Genomic DNA, 18,218 nt, shown 5'->3' with positions numbered 1-18,218 from the left:
GTTGAGCAATAAAGTCGTCTTTTCCGGTGTTGACGGCGTTTGGGTCCAGTGTCCTGCAGCTGCGCACATAACACTCATATGTTCAAGCAGGCGGATATGGTTCACTCCGTGTGGGTGGGAGTGACCTTCCGACCACCTTTGGCCTCCTCCCTTCTTGATCAGGACCAACAATGGCTGTGTGCTGTGCCCATCATCGCCAACCTCTCCCTAAATATAGACACAGTCCTTAACTACAATGTTGACATATTTACGTTGAATCATGTGTTTCTGTTCACTTGCTTTTGTAACCTCTGTCTGAAATTTGTAGTTAGTTATTGTCATTCTCATGTCGCCATTTCTGTCAATGTGTAGAGCTTGTATTTAAAATCATATAAGAAATAATAAAGCTTCCAACAAAGTGAAGATTGGAATACTGTTTTTATTAAAGACTGTACATAGTGATATGACAATAATAAACATTAATAACAAATAAATAGAAAGGAATAACAAACTAAAGATTAATAATAAATAAGTAATAACAAATAAATAAAAATAAAAACAAAAACAAAGGAATAACACAAACTATTATATAGACTGAAATGTCTAGTGGACCCCATACATGCGAGTGCGCTCATATAGGGCTCTTATTAGTGTGTGACAGTCCTGTGTTAGTTAGTTAGTTCAGGATGACTAATGGAGGACAGACCGCGGAGCTTTGTCGTTCATAACAGTTTAAAACTTTACAGTAGTTATCTAAAGTTATAACGAGACACTATTTATTAAGACGGTGTTAACCAGTGGACGTTGTTACTGTCTAAACCTGTTATTCACGTGGGTTAGGGTTATTAACTTGTTATTATATATTATTTATTATATTATTAGATATTAGTATACATCATTTGATTATATGTTGTCTGTCATTATTATGATTATTCATATAAATCAGGAGAAATTAACCCGTTTTATTCATATGTACCTAAGTCAACAGTTCAGTAGAGTTGTAATTACCTTTGAGAGTTTTAAATAAATTGTCTGATAAAAATGATTTAATTACAAAGTGATGTGAGTAAATAAAATACTGTAAAGTAACTGTTCCCGTTTTATTATAGATCTCAAGCACTGAAAAAAAAAAAAAAAAAGTGTCACATGATCTTCATCATCATTTATTATTCTTTATGATCTTGAAGTATTTACTGCTAATGTTCCTCTTTATGTTTAGATGGAACATCCAACATTCAGGAGGGCCGCTAATGGGACCCTCCTGCTGAAGGCCTCGCCAGCAGCCTAGCTCATGGCCCTCGGCGGGTCACCGGGGGGGCCATTCTTTTTACAGGGCAAAGAAGTTAGAGGAGGTGGATGCAGAGGCCTGGGCCCACGTCGCCTCCGAGGGTGACCACACCGCCAACGCCACCCTCGTGCTGAGCCGGTGGAAAGTGCAGTTTGGTCGATACCAGGGCCAGACCTTCCCTTGGCTCTTGGAGAACGACGTGGGCTACTGCGTCAATCTGGTCTCCTCCCACCAGAAGGAGCGAGAGAGGACCGCGTCTCAGTCCCCGCTGATGGCCAACAAGGTGGAGTCCTTCAGTACAAGTTCATACGATAAAACAATTAAGAGTGAAATGACAGTTTTAACTTCCCTTTTCTGAATTTGCATGATGCCTTCTCCCGCTACTCCTCAGCGTACCCTGGCTTTGCTGAGGCAGTCAGGTTCCACCAGGCGTTTGAGGAGGCGCGGGGGAGGTCTTCCAGCCCGGTCAGGAGGAACAGGCACTTGTTTGCTTCGGGGACTTTAAATTCGAGACCCTAGAGAGCCTGTACAAGTCTGAGGATTAAAAAAAGATAAACAAAACAACAACAATATATATGTATATCTATATATTAACACCTAACCTATATCCTTCCACTCAACCCAGTTTCCTTCAGATATTGCAACACCTTTCCTGCACCCAAGGTTAATGCATCCTTTAACTGTATTTCCTCTACTTCCAGCTTCCTCTTCCGCCTGTCTCTCTCCACTATGAACTTCTGGCAATGGCAAATGATGTGCTCTACTGTTTCCGGCATATTGCAGTGTTCACATAATCCTGTTGGGTGTTTATTTATTAATTGCATGGTTTTATTCAGCCTTGTGTGTCCAATCCTCAGTCGGGTTAATATATTTTCTTCCTCCCTTTGCCAACTTCCTTCTGAATAGCATAGCGATGTCTCCCTGTGCCTCCTACATCCCAACTATGCTGCCATTCCTGTATAATGTTTCTTTTGATAATTGATTTAGTTTCTGTTTTGCTAAATAAAATGTCTGTCTTGTTGTCACAATCCAACGCTTTCTTCGCTAACGTGTCTGCTGCTTCATTTCCTTTTACCCCTCTATGTGCTGGCACCCACATGAACGATACCAGAATGCCCAAATGACTAAGTCGGAACAGTGTTTCGTACGCAACAACTGGCCTTAGTGTTCCTCTTGATTATATTGGGCTGTCTTCATTGACAGCCGTCCTACGCCCCCTAGTGGTGGGAGGTCCAACAAAACAAAAAGAAAACAAAATGGCTCTTACATTACATTACGTGTCATTTAGCTGACGCTTTTATCCAAAGCGACTTACAATAAGTGCATTAAACCATGAGTCCAAACTCAGAACAACAAGAATCAAGCAAGTACAATTTCTTCAATAACGTTAAACTACAGAGTACTATCCGTACGTGCCATTTAAGTGCTACTAACAGAGACTCTTACAGAGTCTATAAAAAGACTCATTCCCCCTTTCCCAGCTCCTCCTCAATAGATTACAGCCTCCAGCAAGTCAATTTCCCACGAGGAGCTTTAGCTGCTCAGGTTGCCGTGACAAAGGAGTCAAATACTTCCCTGTCCTCAAATGGGACGTCCCCAATCGGCTTGACTGACAAAGGAAACGGTGACGCATTATCCTTAACATTGAAGAACTATATCATCTTATCATGACTTTTCGCGTGATGCAATGAAACGACAAATCAACAAGATGAGACAGCTGCATCGAATGTTTCATCAATATCTCAAGCACATTTTATGAAACACTGTCGCCGCTCAGAACAACAAGACTTCACCTGACCTACAAAGGTCACTCACTAAAACACTTAACTCGTGTTGACATTTAAAATGAATATCATCAGCCAGTGAATCACTGAAATGTCTTTTCATGCATGTGTAACTGAAGAGATCTAAAATATGGTGTCGATGTGAGAGAGTCCACTGAAGTTGTGTGTCTGTGATTAATTTATTATAATGATTAGCATTAAATATATATTTTCTTTCACTAAACTGAAAATGAACATTAAAGCTGTGGTTTCATTGCACTGGAAAGAAAACAAACTCTGAATGGAATAAATCCATGTAATTTAGGAACTATGGTATAAATATAGAAGAAACAAAAGCTAAATATTTGATCTACCTCATATCTGGTGAACAATAGGCAGCATGCATTGCTCCCAGCACACAGACATGCTGTGTGCCCACGACGATGATGATTATACACCTGTCATCTCCGTGTATAGAAATGTTCAACTAGATTAGAGTGGGAGAAACTCCATTAAATGATAGCAAAGCACTTATACAACAGCATGGTATGGTTAAGGTATGGTTATGATGTTTGAATAGACTCCGATTTTGGATGTGAGGACTTACACAATGAGCATATTGATTAACTCAATCAAATTGGAGAATAATACATTTCATAAAAATAGAACACTTTTTCACTGGAGCATTTAAAAATAACTGTGATTCTGTATGAAAGCAATAAAAAAAAAATGCATTTACTGTGAGCTAAAAAGTAAAAATATTTCACAAAGTGTGTCGACAATAATTTGATAATTGTGAAAAGCTGTAAAGGAACAAAGTAACACACACAACATCATAACACACATTTCAGAACCACTCAGAGCTCTCTTGATATTGACCAGGAGAATTATTGCGTGTTAGCATAATGTTAAGTGTGTAATTACCATCTCATGGACCCCCACGTGAACCCACGAGGTAGAGGTAGGCTGTGAAACGGAGTGCTTTAGGACCATGAGGAGCGCGGTGTTGAGAGAGGCCGTCCCTGTGGAGGAGAGCATGGGAGAAGAGTAGTGGAGCGTCGTTTTCTGTCGTAGTGGAGCGTCGTTTTCTGTCGTAGTGGAGCGTCGTTTTCTGTCGTAGTGGAGCGTCGTTTTCTGTCGTAGTGGAGCGTCGTTTTCTGTCGCTGCCGCGCGCCGATCTGCTGCCGCTCAAGTGTTGCATGCTGAAGAGCTTTGAGGAGGATGATAGGATGAAGGTTGGAATTCTGAGGGGCGATGAAGATGAAGATAAGAGTGGTAATTATGAATGAGACATCACTGTAATGTCCATTTGTGGGGAGCTTTAAGTGTTTTCTCACAAGTCAGTTACAGGCTGAGCTGTCATTATATTGTCTGCTATGACATCATTTTGATCCAACATTTTTTTTAGCTCCGGTCCTGATGCTGATTTTCTGAATCAAAAGCTCTGACTTGATGCTGTTTTTATGCTCTTATTTTACAACTTAACGTCTTATATGTGTCTCCAGTGCCAAGGGGTTAGTGGCATCATCCTCGTCACCATGGTTACCAGTTTTATGTTGGTGTACAACAACAGCGGCTCTGGTGACCGATCATCTTCCTCATCATCACTATCGTCACAGCGTTTAGATGGTTCTGCTCCGTCCACGAAAAAGCCAGAGAGACCGCAGCGACTCCCAACACCAACACTTGAGGGGTACACAGGTGTCATGGATCATAAGGTAAATATACACCACCTGTGATATGTCTCCTTCTGCCATTTCATGATGCACTGCACAGCGATGATGTCTAATATAGCTACACGTAAACAGCAAGGAGGCCAGATGGAGGAGGCACATCTGTATGATAATTCATTTGAGCAAACAGGGCCTGAATGCCATTTTATTGTATTTGTCTTCTTTGAAAATAACCAAAATCTCTTCAACTTCCAAAGAAATAAATGATGCAGAAAAGTGGTGCAGGTTGGTTCACCCATTACCACAGAGATAACCCTCAGCTTGGTTGTGTTCAATCAAACACAATGGCAGTGTTTGGGGTGAGGGATCAGGTTCTTGTCGGGGCATTAGGTGCCTGCATGGAGACTGAGATTTGGAGTAATAGCATAGGCCAGCAGTGGAGATACAAGGGAAAGAATGGGAGTATATATAGGAGGGAAAACCAAAGGTGTAGGGCATAAGGAATTAAGGAGGCAGAGGAGTGGCTCAGGGCAGGTGAAGGGAATGAGTGATTAGCAGACACTGGGGAGACAGACACAAAACTAACAGGGTTACAGACAGTGTCTGTCCTTTAAGATGACGGTAGTAACCTTACTCTCTCGTCGTTCTACATCAAGGAATTTAGCATGGGATATATTGTGTGTGACATATTTGTGTCGAGCACCCACCCCTTGAAAACAACATTGATTGTTTTGACACGTATTCCACATAACACAAAGTGCACTTCATCTGTATTCAGCTGCCATCCAGCAGAGAGTCGAGCATGGAGATGTAGGGCTCAGAAGATGTCTTTTTGAAGCCTGTGGTGCTGCCCTGGTTACAGAGAGAACTGTAAAATCCTCTTCTGTGTGTTTGACTTGTGTACATGTCCATATAGCCTCCTCACAGCTGAATGCGACATCCAGGTTTTTCGGTTTGGCTCACACAATGATTATTTGCGTTTGCTTTTACATTTGATTTAAGAGCAAAGCCCTCTGAATGTGACACGTTTTATTTTGTAGCAATCTCTATTAATAAGGAAAAGATACAGAATGAAATAAGAGTTAATTACAGGTTTCTTGTCCCCTGTAAGATTATAACAATAACAATTAATCTCTTAAGCAAAAGCTGAACTTGCTGTGGTGGAACACTCTCTAAATGATCTCTTACTCTGTTTGTTGGTTCATAATTAATGTACCCGCCATGAAATATTTAGCGACAAAAGCCCTTAAAACAGGATGGATTTCTACTTGTACGGCTCCTCAAGACATCAGCGCTGTAATATTATGCTATAAGCGCCACAGCCAGTGTTATTGTAATGCAGAGGCCCATCATTCAGAAGGCAAAGCGGTGTTACAGACAGATCATTCACCCCTCAATGAGAAAGATAGCGTTCCACTCAAAGCCCATTGCTCAGGCAGCTCCACTCAGGAGAGGATTTGGAAGGAAAAAAGTGTTGTTACATTTCACCGTGCAGTGATTAATGATCAGTGATATGAGAGTGTGAGAGCAATGTAGGTTTGGAGAGAGGTTTCATTCTGGATGAGGCTTCTTGGACTTCTTGACTTTGCCAGATTCTACATTCAGGGCTCCTCTGGCGACGTCCCTTTAAAGGCAATGAAAAATATGTTACCACGGCTCTTAAGAGAAATGAGCATTTGAAGTCTTTTTTTGTCGGCACTACATTATTCCGAAATCTTTCATGTTCGTCCGCTTCCTCTTGGCTGGCAGCTGACTCATGATGGATCCACGCTGCGACATTATCATGCTGCTTAGTGTCACCTCCCGTGGGGCTTCCAGCTCTTTCTGCTGCCCTCCGACAGAGCCGGGAATTGACTAACCAGAGCAGACCTGCTGTAGGATCTGTGGAGTGGGTGCATCGGTCTGTATTGTTTCCCTCAGGGTCATCTGAGGTCCACTGCTGCGGCTGGAGGGAGTCTTGGACTCATACAGGGTTACACACTCTGCTCTCAGCTCTGGCACACACATGCAGACAACCCGCATGCAAATGCCCAGACATGTTGTCAAAATGTTATGCCCTCGTCAGAGCCAGGGAAGCTTTGAAAATGCAAGAGGAGCTCTATCTAATGTACCTGCTGTACCCTGTTTATGGTCCATATCAACTCTTGTGCATATCTTGTCTGCATGGGGTTGGTGATGGTGTGTGGCAAAAGGCGTCAGCGAAGCACCCAGCACACATCAATCACTAAGACCGTGCTACTTCATTTGGCTTTTCCTTCTCAGAGCAAGGCTGTTGAAAGACATTTATTTACCGTGAGATCCGACAAAGTTATGGTGTACGTTGACTGTATGTGGGATATTTTGAGAGTCTCAGTGTTCGTTATGCTCCTCTGTCTGCCTTCTGCAATCTCTGCAGGTTTTTGTGAGATGTCCTCTAACATTTTCTTTTTTTTCTTTGACAAGCTACAGTAATTAGAGCTGCAGCGTTGAATAGACTCTTTCAAACACACACACATTTGAGTTTGAACACCTAGACAGCCTCTCTGTTCTTCTGCTTCATTCCTCATCTTCCCTCTCTATGATGCTTTGCCAATTCCAGTTAAAGAGATGTTGACCTTTGAAGAACTGTCGGCAGAATCAGTCTACTATGGTCTTTGTACGCACTAATCAGAAAGTCTGTGTGGGAGCATGCATGTGGATTGGGGGCCTGTGCCAGTTTATGATGTACCTACTTATTTTGGGCAATACCTCTCCGTGCCTTTCACAGCCTGCAATGCAGGCGGCTCTGGAGAAATAGGTGTCATTAGAAAGTCAATTATGCATAAAGTATCTCCCATATACGCTGACCCCGTTCTATGTAAGATGTGCTCCACAATTGGTATGTTAAAGGTAAGCTGACTTAATGGATGAGGTTTCAGGATATGCAAATTGTAACTCTAGTCAAAGTGAGGGAGCACTCCTGGAAAAACTGAATCAGGTGTCGTCTTCAGACTTGCATTACATAGCCCAGTTTGTAGTCCTGCTTATATACGTATGAACAACACCTGGTATTAACATGTAATGTGTATCCGGGTAATGACATCCAATCCATGGGTCTTTGACCATTTCCGAATTAGTGTGGCTGATCCGATTGTGTAGCGATACCGCTGCGTTTTTCTTACGGTGAATGGCAAGAGCTGACAGGAAGTCATGAATATCATCTTCTTTCCGGTCATGGTGGAAACCAGCCAGACATTATTTCACTTCTCCCTATCAGTGTGCTGCCAAAGAGGCTGCGTACTCCGAGGTGCTGCCGTCCCTTTATCTCTGACTGAGGTTGACTGGAGCAAAAAGAAGAAAAGGACAGGCGCCTTTATTCCCTCAAATTGAGAACAGAAAATATGTGTTGCCAGCAGGAGCTAAATGAGATGTCAACTGTCAGGAGGGTTTCAATGTAACTAATTACTATCTGAGGAAAGAAAGCAGCTCTGATTATTAAACTTCACACCACACAACCGGTGCCACTTCATGCACCTCGGCTCTCCGTTGAGCCGTTAGCCTAATTCTGTATGCCTCAGAAAGTGTGCAGCTACTGTCATGGTAACGATCAACATCTAAATAAGTAAGAAAATACTGCTGAGTCTTCATGATTGCACACTACTGCTCACATCCGAGGATGTTTGACATCAAGGAATAAGGCTGTTAATATTCTATATTTTTGTTATTGTCAACAAATCCCATAAAAGTCTTGTGTGTGTACTTGATAACAAAAAAGAAGCTGCAAGGCCTCAGTTGTCTGTGTAGCCAAAGCTGATTGTGTCTTATTGCGCTGAGCCACAGATCTCCCTTGATGCAATGCTTCACTGGGTGACACGTTGCTTCGTCATGATGTGGCAATGCAGTTTATTTGGAGTCAACATTTCAGAGATAAACACACAGCAGCACATCAAATCTGCCGCTGAAAATAGTCCCCAACAAATGCACTAGTTACTCCTGTTTGATTAACATTTTGTAAAATGGTAACATAAACAGATATGATATCTTTAATATAAATATGGCATATTTGATTTATCTGTATCTTTACATCTATAATGTTTGAAGCAATGAATGCATTGCTTCAAATATCTGTCCGATCCTTAGCAGTGCACTTGCCATGGACATTACTTTTTCACCGTATTGTGAAGACATTTCCCAGAACCTTGACACTCAATTTATACTGTGTGCTACTGTGTAATAGTAGCATAAACAGGAAGTGACTTTGGACAAAGCCATCTTCTTTTCATGGGATTTGTTAACAATAAGAAAAATATAAAAATGTACATTTTTTCCAGTCATTACATGGTTAACAATGACAATAGGGCCATTTTTGTTCTTGTGCTAATGGCTCCTCTCTGACCTCTAAATAGCGCAGCTTTGCCAAGTATTTTAAACCTGTAGGTTTGTGCTCTCCACCCAGACAGAGGCTGGTGGATTGGAGGCTCTGGTGTAATATCAGAGGCTGACTGATGGGGTTTGCTCTGAAACCAATTATGATCCTGGGATCCCCTGGGAAGTGGATAAACAGGATCATACTGATGAGTCTGTGTGGGCGGTAATTGACTGGGACTGGAACCGGAGATGCACTCCGAACCGCTTCTTCCTCTTCTGCTGCTCTGAATGCCACGGCTCTCTTCTTAAACTCTTCATTTAATTCATATACAGACGACGGATCTCAACATACACAAACACACATGGTTAAAAACCTCACACAGTAAGTCTTCCTTCTGAAATGCAATATAGGAAATTATATTACAAAAATAACTAATTCACAGGACCGTGAATACATATACATCAAGGGCACTATTAGAAAAAAGGAAAAAATAGGATATGAAAGGTTTATATATTTTTATATAATTAACAAGATCTGGTTGAAAAGCAACCCATTGAAATCTCCCCCTATCATAAGAGTGAGTATCTGAAATAATGTTTGGTATTGAGGAGAAAAAGGCATGTATAACATTTTCATCATCCCAGTTGGGAGATTAAATAGTTGCTTCTGTGTTATGTTTGTTGAAGAGTTCTCAAAGGCAAATCAAAAACAATTCTGCCGGCTTCAAAGAGGATGTCTGTATGAATAATTGCCTTTGCCTCTGGCCTCAGAATATATTCTAGAATGGTCTACTTTCCCTTCCAAATAATTATCAATACTTCTAATATCTCTATGACCTCCAGAAATGATATGACTAGTTGAAGGTGGGTTGAAATGTGGTTCATTTGTAAATATTATTTGGTAACACTTTATAATAACTGCACGCGATTAAGCATGAGTATGAGTATGAGTAAACATTTTAATAGCGTTGTGCAGTGACCCCGTTGCCTATCAACATAAGTTCACTATGGTTAATTTGAAAGGTTATTTATTCATACTATTGTAAATCTTAGTTCACTATGGTTGCTTCCAGGTTAGTTTGACGCATGTAATAAATAGACGCAATGTCCAGGGTTTTAATTTGAAAGGTTATTTATTCATACTATTGTGAATCTTTTCCACATGAACCAAAAAATGAAAGAAATCAAACCTGTTGGATTTTAAATGTAACTCGTGAGTTAAGCTCTGGGTTGACTTTATCCAGCATGTCCCCAAAGACTGGAGCAAACCCAAAGTCCTCATTGTCGGGCTGTAGAGATTTCTGTCTCTCTTCGTCCTGGTTCACCTTTCCCGTTATATTTTTTTAAATCTACTTTGTCCTTTGATCGGGAAATGTAAAGTGTTGTTTCAAAGTTGACTCGTTGCGTGGCGACTGTCTGCCGAGCACAGAAAGAGAACACGTGACATAAAGACACGTGAAGTAACCTACGATAGAGAGTGAGGAAGCAAAGGAAAGTAGTCTCCATTAATGGCGTCAGCAGTAAACACAGACGTTAGCTAACGTTGTTGCATCGGTTAGCAGCCTCGTTTAGTCGGGTCTTGCCTCTCGATGCTCATTTTAGTACCATAACAGGTAATGTTTAGAAACTATAGGGCACTCTAAATGTGTAAGGAGCGCATGTATAGACATCTTCACACTGCCATGACACCAGAAGGCTCTCTTTAGTCAGCGATCACACCAGAGTTCAACCAGGAAAGTGTTATCTTATGAGGTTGTGCATTATTGATCAAGGCGGACAACCCTCTGTCTGCATGAAAAAGTGCCTGCTGAGTGTCTGTGGGAGTCAGCAAGTGTTCGAGTGCTAATTGGTTCACAAACTAAAAGGACCTCTATGTTAATTCAAGGCTAATTAGTAAAAACATCTACCCGTAATATTCAATGCAGTACATTCATTCATTTGTTTATTCATTCAACAGTGTGTGGGTCACATCTTCAGCCGCCTGCCATCTGATATTTATTCTCCATCTGATCCTGAAAGCCCCTCTCTATGTGATACACCACGGGCTATAAGTGGCTATTTCCCAGCATCATCAAGCTGTCAGAAGCTCGGGGAGCTGACACTGAAGCTTCAGCATCGCTGTCAAGGACACTTTTAGTATTTCACAAGCACGTTAAACCACAACACTGTCCATGCAACCTTCAATTGCCTTTTCCTAGTTTAATTCCCTGACTTTAAAAATGATTAGAAGCTGCATGGGAGTAATTGTTTGGATGCTGCTGAAGGGAAAATGCACTCAATCTGTTGTATGTCAAGGAAGAAACAGCTAAAAGGACTGGGGTATTTCCCCCCCAGCTAAGGCAGGGTGGGGTGTTTGTGCAGTGTAGCACGTAATTTGCTCCAGCCAACTTGTTATTGAGGGACGAAGTGTGGGAACACACACAGGACATGGTTTGTTTTGGGCAACGTGTAGAGCCTGTGACTGAGCAAGTGTGTGTAGAAGGGATTACAACTGGTTTTGAATCTTGAAACCTTTTAGACAGATGCAAAATCTGCACAAAGACTTAAGGACATCCACAGACACCATCACCTTTACAGAAAGAGACGCAGTACCACGCACACACACACACACACACACACACACACACACACACACACACACACACACACAGCTCATGACCTCAATTTTATTGCCAAATATTTCCAAAATCAACAACATTCCCATGAGCCTCAGCTTTAATTAGTTTTTAGTGCTAATTAGTAATTAGGATGCCAAGACGTTTAATTAAGATGTTGAACATTGGTATGGTGAGCATGTCTTTTCTTTTTACTGCCTCTGATAATAGGTCATGCTGTCATTTATTAAAGGTTTAATAGCTTGATAAGACTATATACTCTGGATGGAAAAACAATCTGACCTTTAACCTTTCATCCATACAGCCTCTGAAGATGCACTGCAGGACTTGTGCCCTGGTGACCAGCTCCGGACAGCTAACAGGGAGCAGGAGAGGTGAAGAAATCGACAGCTCTGATTGCGTAATCCGTATGAACGATGCTCCCAGTATTAGCTATCAGCAGGATGTTGGGCGACGCACAAGCCTGCGTGTCGTAGCTCACTCCAGCCTGCAGAGGGTGCTGCGGAGCCGGCAGGAGCTGCTCAACGCCAGCCAAAACACAGTGTTCATCTTCTGGGGACCCAGCAGCTGCATGAGACGGGATGGGAAAGGCCACGTTTACAACAACCTCAGGCTGTTGAACCAGCTACTGCCCACACTTCAAGTCTACATCATTTCTCGGATCAAAATGCTAAAGTTTGATGAACTATTCAAAAACGAAACAGGGATTGACAGGTAAATGTCCACAGAATCCATCCTGTGTTTGAGGTTGCTCAAACAGATGTCAGATAAAAAAACAAATAAATAAAATAACCATAAATTAAAGGAAATCAGCACACAAAACGTGGGTTTATTATATTGAGATCACCCTAAACACCAGGCAAATTAATTAATTTTTATACTGAATATGACACCGATGCAAGTTTTCTTCCTTTAACACATGATAGCCACATGACTCTTTTCATATGTGGTGGGGGTACCTTGTTGACGCACCACTTGTTTTGGTCATTGAACACACACACCTCCGGTGTAGACGGTGTTCTTCCAACGCGTGGTTCTCTTTTCCAAAACTTAATATTGGTACCGATACTTTTATTTACTCAAACTGTAACAAAAGTAGCTTATCCCAAATAAAACACCATCTGACTCACAGTCAATCATCCATGACCTCGCTGTCAGATTAGTCTACACTCAAATAGGCTCCATGTGGAGACCCACAGTGTCACTCATTGGTCAACATTGAAATGGCTCCATCAACCTCGACTGGCAGACTGAATATGAGCTCACAAAATAAGAGCCAACATCACTCCACAAACTCATTTGCATGTGAAGAGTAAGCTAACAGGAAGATAAGAGGATGTTGCATTTGAATTAAGAATCCAATCCCTACAGGCTTCAAACAAGTGTAATAATAAATGTCTTTCTCATTGATGTTTCTTTTATTGTTTTATTGTTTATAGAATCAAAGAAAGTCTTTCTTCAATTTATCTTTTTGCCTTTGTCTGTTTATTACTGAAAAGACGATCGATCAGATTCATTCTAGAATTATGGATTCAAAGCTTTAACCTGGTATCATTTGATCAGTTATAGTCTCTTGTAAGGAGTCAGTACCACCAACATATTTACTCTATATAAGTGTGGGTTTAGTAAATATGTTGATTTTCTCTCTTCTTCCAGAAAGAGATCCAATTCCTGGCTGAGTACCGGCTGGTTCACCATGGCGATAGCCGTGGAGCTGTGCGACAGGATCAACGTGTACGGCATGGTGCCACCAGATTTCTGCAGGTAGACTCAAATTATTTTGTTAGTTATCCGAGAATTGGGGAAGCTAAAAAGTACCAAAATATCAATACTACGTACTATTGGTGAACATAGCAGCTTGCTTAGCAGGCCAGTCTGTCATTTATATGCGAAAAGGAATGGGATTACATTTATTATTATAAATTATTATTTACTTTAATGTATGTCCACAACTTTTTACCTTAGCTATATGTCCACTTTATCAGATCCAGCAGATGCAAATCAAAATTAGTATTCATTTGTATTCTGGCCACCTGATATAAGTAGTTAGTCAAATATTCACTCACTTGTATCTGTTTTTGGTCTCCACCAACTGCTGAGGGAAATGCCTCGTCTCTTTAATGCACATATATAAGACATATTGATTATTTCAACTTTATTATCCCAAAGGGAACTTTGCCTTCCAATGAGGTGAAAAATATGAAAGAAAAACAACACTCAAATAAAGTTTAAAAGAGGAATAACAAAACAGTATATATATATATATATATATATATATATATATATATATATATATATATGCAAAATCACAATTACATAATTTAAGGTTGCATTAAATCCAATGTACTTCAAGTTACAGCATAACATTAAATCATACGAGTGCATTCCGCCACTATCATCTAGTTCTGTTATTCTTATTGGTGACCTCAAGTATTTCCCATCAAGCGCGTTCCTAAGAAGCTTCCATTTAAATGTCCCACGATGAGACTGATGTTTGGGATTCCACGAAAGTTTATTTTTAATTATTTTCTCATCAATTACATTAGACATTGAAAGTCAGAAAACACAAAATTGTTAACCAACTTTGAAAAAGAAACTATAGGCAATGTCCCTTTTCATTATTTTCCTAGCAACAGTGTTCACACGGCCTCAACAGCCCAGAATATTGTGTGCTTGACTTTTCAGGTCAAAATACGACCTCACAGGTTTCATTTGAAGGCATCGTGATAAAATATACTTCATTTTATGTACTACTTTTTTTTTTTTTTTTTAGAAATGGCAACATATTTCACAGACATTTCACAAATATATTAATAGATATTATATTTACTAATATAGGGAAACAAAGTAAGGACAACTCCACCAAATAACCAACCAAGTAATCAAATATCACTATATACATTGATTTTTTATTAATTCATCTGGCAGACAGACAGTAACATCGTGCTTTTTGTTCAGACGCTCTCTGCACCATCCTGATTCATTCATAAATTATACATCCAAGAATCCAATGAATTCCTCATCCTCGGGACGTTTTAGTTTGTCACTTCCTGTTTGAGCAAGTGGGACAACTAGTGCATGAAATGTGGGTCGGGTTCCTTCTCTTCTGTAGCAGCGCCTTCAACTCCACACATGGGTGCATTTCCACATAACAAAGTACATCTTTAATGGTGTCCTCAACTTGTGATGCCGATTGTTCATTTAAACCCTGCAGTGACATCGACGAGAGTCTCTTGTTGCCATGCAGTCGGGCCGCTGAATGACTGATTTGTGATTTCAGCACCAGAGGAAATGTTCATCTCCAACATTTCTCACAAGAAAAACAACACATTTCACCGGATAGGTTTAGAAATGCAAAGTACAGTCGTTTAATATGCTCCAGGTCCACTGGATGTAGGAGAATCATTTGGTAATGTTCTCACATGGATCTACGACGGCATAAAAGACACTTTAAAATGTTTTAGATATTCAGAGAGAAATGCAGGCCAGATTGAAGTGAGTCTCAGTCTTCTACTGAGCTTGGCGTGACCGTGAATATCAGAGGAATAAGATGGTGAATAATAAACACATCTGTGAGCCCAGATTCGTCTGATCTTTCTTTTTTTCTTCTTTGTTCTCTCTCTCCCTTTCTCCCCCACTGGGACTCGCTGTCTCTCCCCCACCCTCGTCTCATAATCATCCCTCCCTCTTTGACTTCCATGCCTTTCCCCCCTTTGCTCCTCTCCTCGGCTCTCCCGTGCAGATCCTCCTCTCATCCCTCTCTGCCGTATCATTACTACGAGCCCTCGGGGCCCGACGAGTGCTCCATGTATCTCTCCCACGAGAGGAGCCGACGAGGAAGCCACCACCGCTTCATCACGGAGAAGGCCGTGTTTGCAAACTGGGCTCGAACCCTCGACATCCACTTTCACCAGCCGGACTGGAAGCCCGCCGCCGTGAACGGCTCACACGCTCCGGTTCCAGCCGGATCCTGAGATTCACTCCAGAGACAATCCCCAGAAGTGTGGAAGAATATGTGTTAGTCGGTTTCCAGATTCCCTCTCTGGACGACATGAATGCACGAGACGGTGCGGGACCGAGCGAGCGGCTGCTGGGGCTGCTAAGCACGGCCTGAGCTGCTTGGCAGGATGGCATCAGTGCACAATGGCAGCACAAAGCCCCGACAATGTTTTGGAAGTGTGACTACAATCGGATGAATTTCATACTGGGATCAAAGCCATGGAGGTTGGCTCATGTGTTGTTGTTTTTCTGCTTTAACGACACTGTAGCTGTCAGAGAGGAGACAGACAATGAGGCTGCAAGAACTGCAGCAGGAGCGATTCATTTTCATAAACTGAGGACATGTCCTCATTATTTCTTTCTGGGAATGTGACAGTGTTATTGATCTGAGTTTAAACCTTTTCAATTACACACACATTCATGTAATTGTCACTTTTAGAGATCAGAAATGGAATTTTTCTGGACACATTTTCACCTGTAAAATAGAGACACTATCTAATTTCGAGACCAAAAAATGAAAGTTACAGTAAAGGAACGTTTGAAATGTATTAAATGAAATACAATTAGACAAAAATCAGACATTTTGTTGTTGTTAGTCACATTATTTAGACTCTTGCCATCAATATTTCTGGGATCCTGGTGGTAAAATGTTGCATAAAAAACATGAAACATTCATTTTGTTCACATAATTTTGTCACACGCTGAAAAAGTGTAGTAATTTGATCTGAATTGAGATGGATTTAAAAAACAAATGTAATCCTCCTTAAATCATATCTAGACTCGATCTAGATTAAAGGGACGTGTTAATAAGTCATTATTTTGTTCTCCTGCTCCTCCCAGAAAGGCCCGTGTGTTTGATCCTGGGGGACACGATTTGTCCCGTTACTAAAAGTCAAAAGTCTGAACAAGCCCTCGAAGGCACTTCCTCTGTAATATTCATAGAAACGATTACATCAGAGCGTTTCAAGTCCTGACCCACAGGCCTCGCCGCCTCTTCAGCATACAGAGGGGAGCTGCTTGTTAGCGAGGGATTACAACGGGCTATCCAACCGTATCTCCAGGGTGAGGGGAGCAGCAAGACTATTGCAGAATTCAAAAAGTATCATCCTGCAGAGGGGCCTGGAAAAAAGAAGAAGAAAAAAGGCTTCATGTTGTAATTCTCCCTGAGAAAGTTCATGCAGTGCTTGAGTAACACACTAACTGGCTGCTCCTGAGATCTGTGCTGTGTGCTCTGCACAACAATTACTAACTAACAGGTAGAACGGTTGGATCTCAAACACTTCCTAAGGACGAGCTGGCTAAACCATGAGTACAAATCAGAACAACAAGAATCAAGAAAGTACAATTTCTTTAATAAAGTTAAACTACAAAGTGCTATCAGTAAGAGCCATTTAAGTGCTACTAAAGTGCTACCACGGCGCTACCTTCCCTATTCAAGGTATAGTCGAAAAAGAGTTTTAGTTTTAGTATGCGACGGAAGGTGTAGAGACTTTCTGCTGTCCTGATGTCAATGGGGAGCTCGTTCCACCAATGAGGAGCCAGGACAGCAAACAGTCGTGACTTTGTTGAGTGTTTAGCTCGAAGTGAAGGAGCTACAAGCTGATTGGCAGAAGCCGAGCGAAGTCTTAAGCACAGGCTCGAGGCAACCTCAGGATTTTCATTCACCTCGGAAACCTGAGGAGACGAAGGAGCTCGGAGCCAGAGGGGCGTCACAGGCCTTTTAACGAAGTCTGCCTACGAGCGCCTCTTCATGCTATGCTAAGCTAGGCTAACCAGTTTACCGTGCAAATATGACCGTGGAGTCAATTTTATCATCTCTAAGAAGCAATTTCTATTCCTTAAAGCTTCAGCCCCCTCGATACAAAAATGTGTGTGATTTTTAAGAGAACATCAAGAGAAAGAATGTATCGGTTCACAAAATCCACATTTTCGATTGATATCAAATGTGTCTTTAGATCGTTATAACATTCAACATATTCAGCAAAAAATAATTAGGGATTTATGAATAAAAGAAACTTGATATTGCCTATAGATCCCCCTCGGGGATTTTACAGCAGCATTTAATATAAGACTAAACTAATTTACCACTTTACAATATGACATAAAACACAGAATCAGATGTGTGGTCCACAGCACTGCATTCAGTTGTGTGTGGGGATTATTTAGCACACTATTGTACTGAATTGTGAGCCTTGTACTGAACGGCACGGCATGATATTCTATGACAGAATTTATGAAAGCAAGTTTTTAACACTTTAGCACATCCCTGTGTGTTTGGCTGTAAATAGAGGAGAAGGAGGAACTCACACTTTCATGTCGTCAGCGACGTTAATTATGACGTTCTTCACACACACAGGAACCGCCTACCTGCTGTTGATAAACACAGTGTGTGAAACTGTCTGAGTTACAGAACTGCTCCTCTTCCTGACTTCAGCGAGCCTGCAACATCCCATAAATGCTTTAGAGATAGGAATTCACGAATGAGCTCTTTCTAAATCACAACATTACAATTAGTAATCAAAACTTTTGCAAAGTCTTTTTTTTTATAGCCAGAATCCAATAAATCCTTTTTTTT

At 41.2% G+C, this 18,218-nt stretch overlaps 1 protein-coding gene across 1 annotated transcript; it reads left to right on the top strand.

The window, feature by feature from the left end:
• Positions 1-4,199: 4,199 nt before the first annotated feature.
• Positions 4,200-15,618, top strand: LOC117729778 (alpha-N-acetylgalactosaminide alpha-2,6-sialyltransferase 5-like). Its single transcript, XM_034531138.1, has 5 exons — positions 4,200-4,305; positions 4,536-4,748; positions 11,949-12,358; positions 13,301-13,408; positions 15,387-15,618. Exons 1-5 carry the CDS (start codon positions 4,285-4,287, stop codon positions 15,616-15,618), a joined length of 984 nt encoding a protein of 327 aa, XP_034387029.1. The 5' UTR covers positions 4,200-4,284.
• The last annotated feature ends 2,600 nt before the right edge of the window (positions 15,619-18,218 follow it).

The sequence above is a fragment of the Cyclopterus lumpus genome, chromosome 4 (genome assembly GCF_009769545.1).
Source record: "Cyclopterus lumpus isolate fCycLum1 chromosome 4, fCycLum1.pri, whole genome shotgun sequence".
Taxonomy (NCBI): domain Eukaryota; kingdom Metazoa; phylum Chordata; class Actinopteri; order Perciformes; family Cyclopteridae; genus Cyclopterus; species Cyclopterus lumpus.
Note: the sequence above shows the minus strand (reverse complement) of the source record. Positions and strands in the feature narration are given on the sequence as shown.

Coding starts and splice junctions, on each gene's coding strand:
- LOC117729778 (XM_034531138.1), top strand. CDS start 4,285: ATGAAGATGAAGATAAGAGTG. Junction 4,306..4,535: donor TGAAGATGAAGATAAGAGTG/GTAATTATGAAT, acceptor ATGTGTCTCCAG/TGCCAAGGGGTTAGTGGCAT. Junction 4,749..11,948: donor CAGGTGTCATGGATCATAAG/GTAAATATACAC, acceptor TCATCCATACAG/CCTCTGAAGATGCACTGCAG.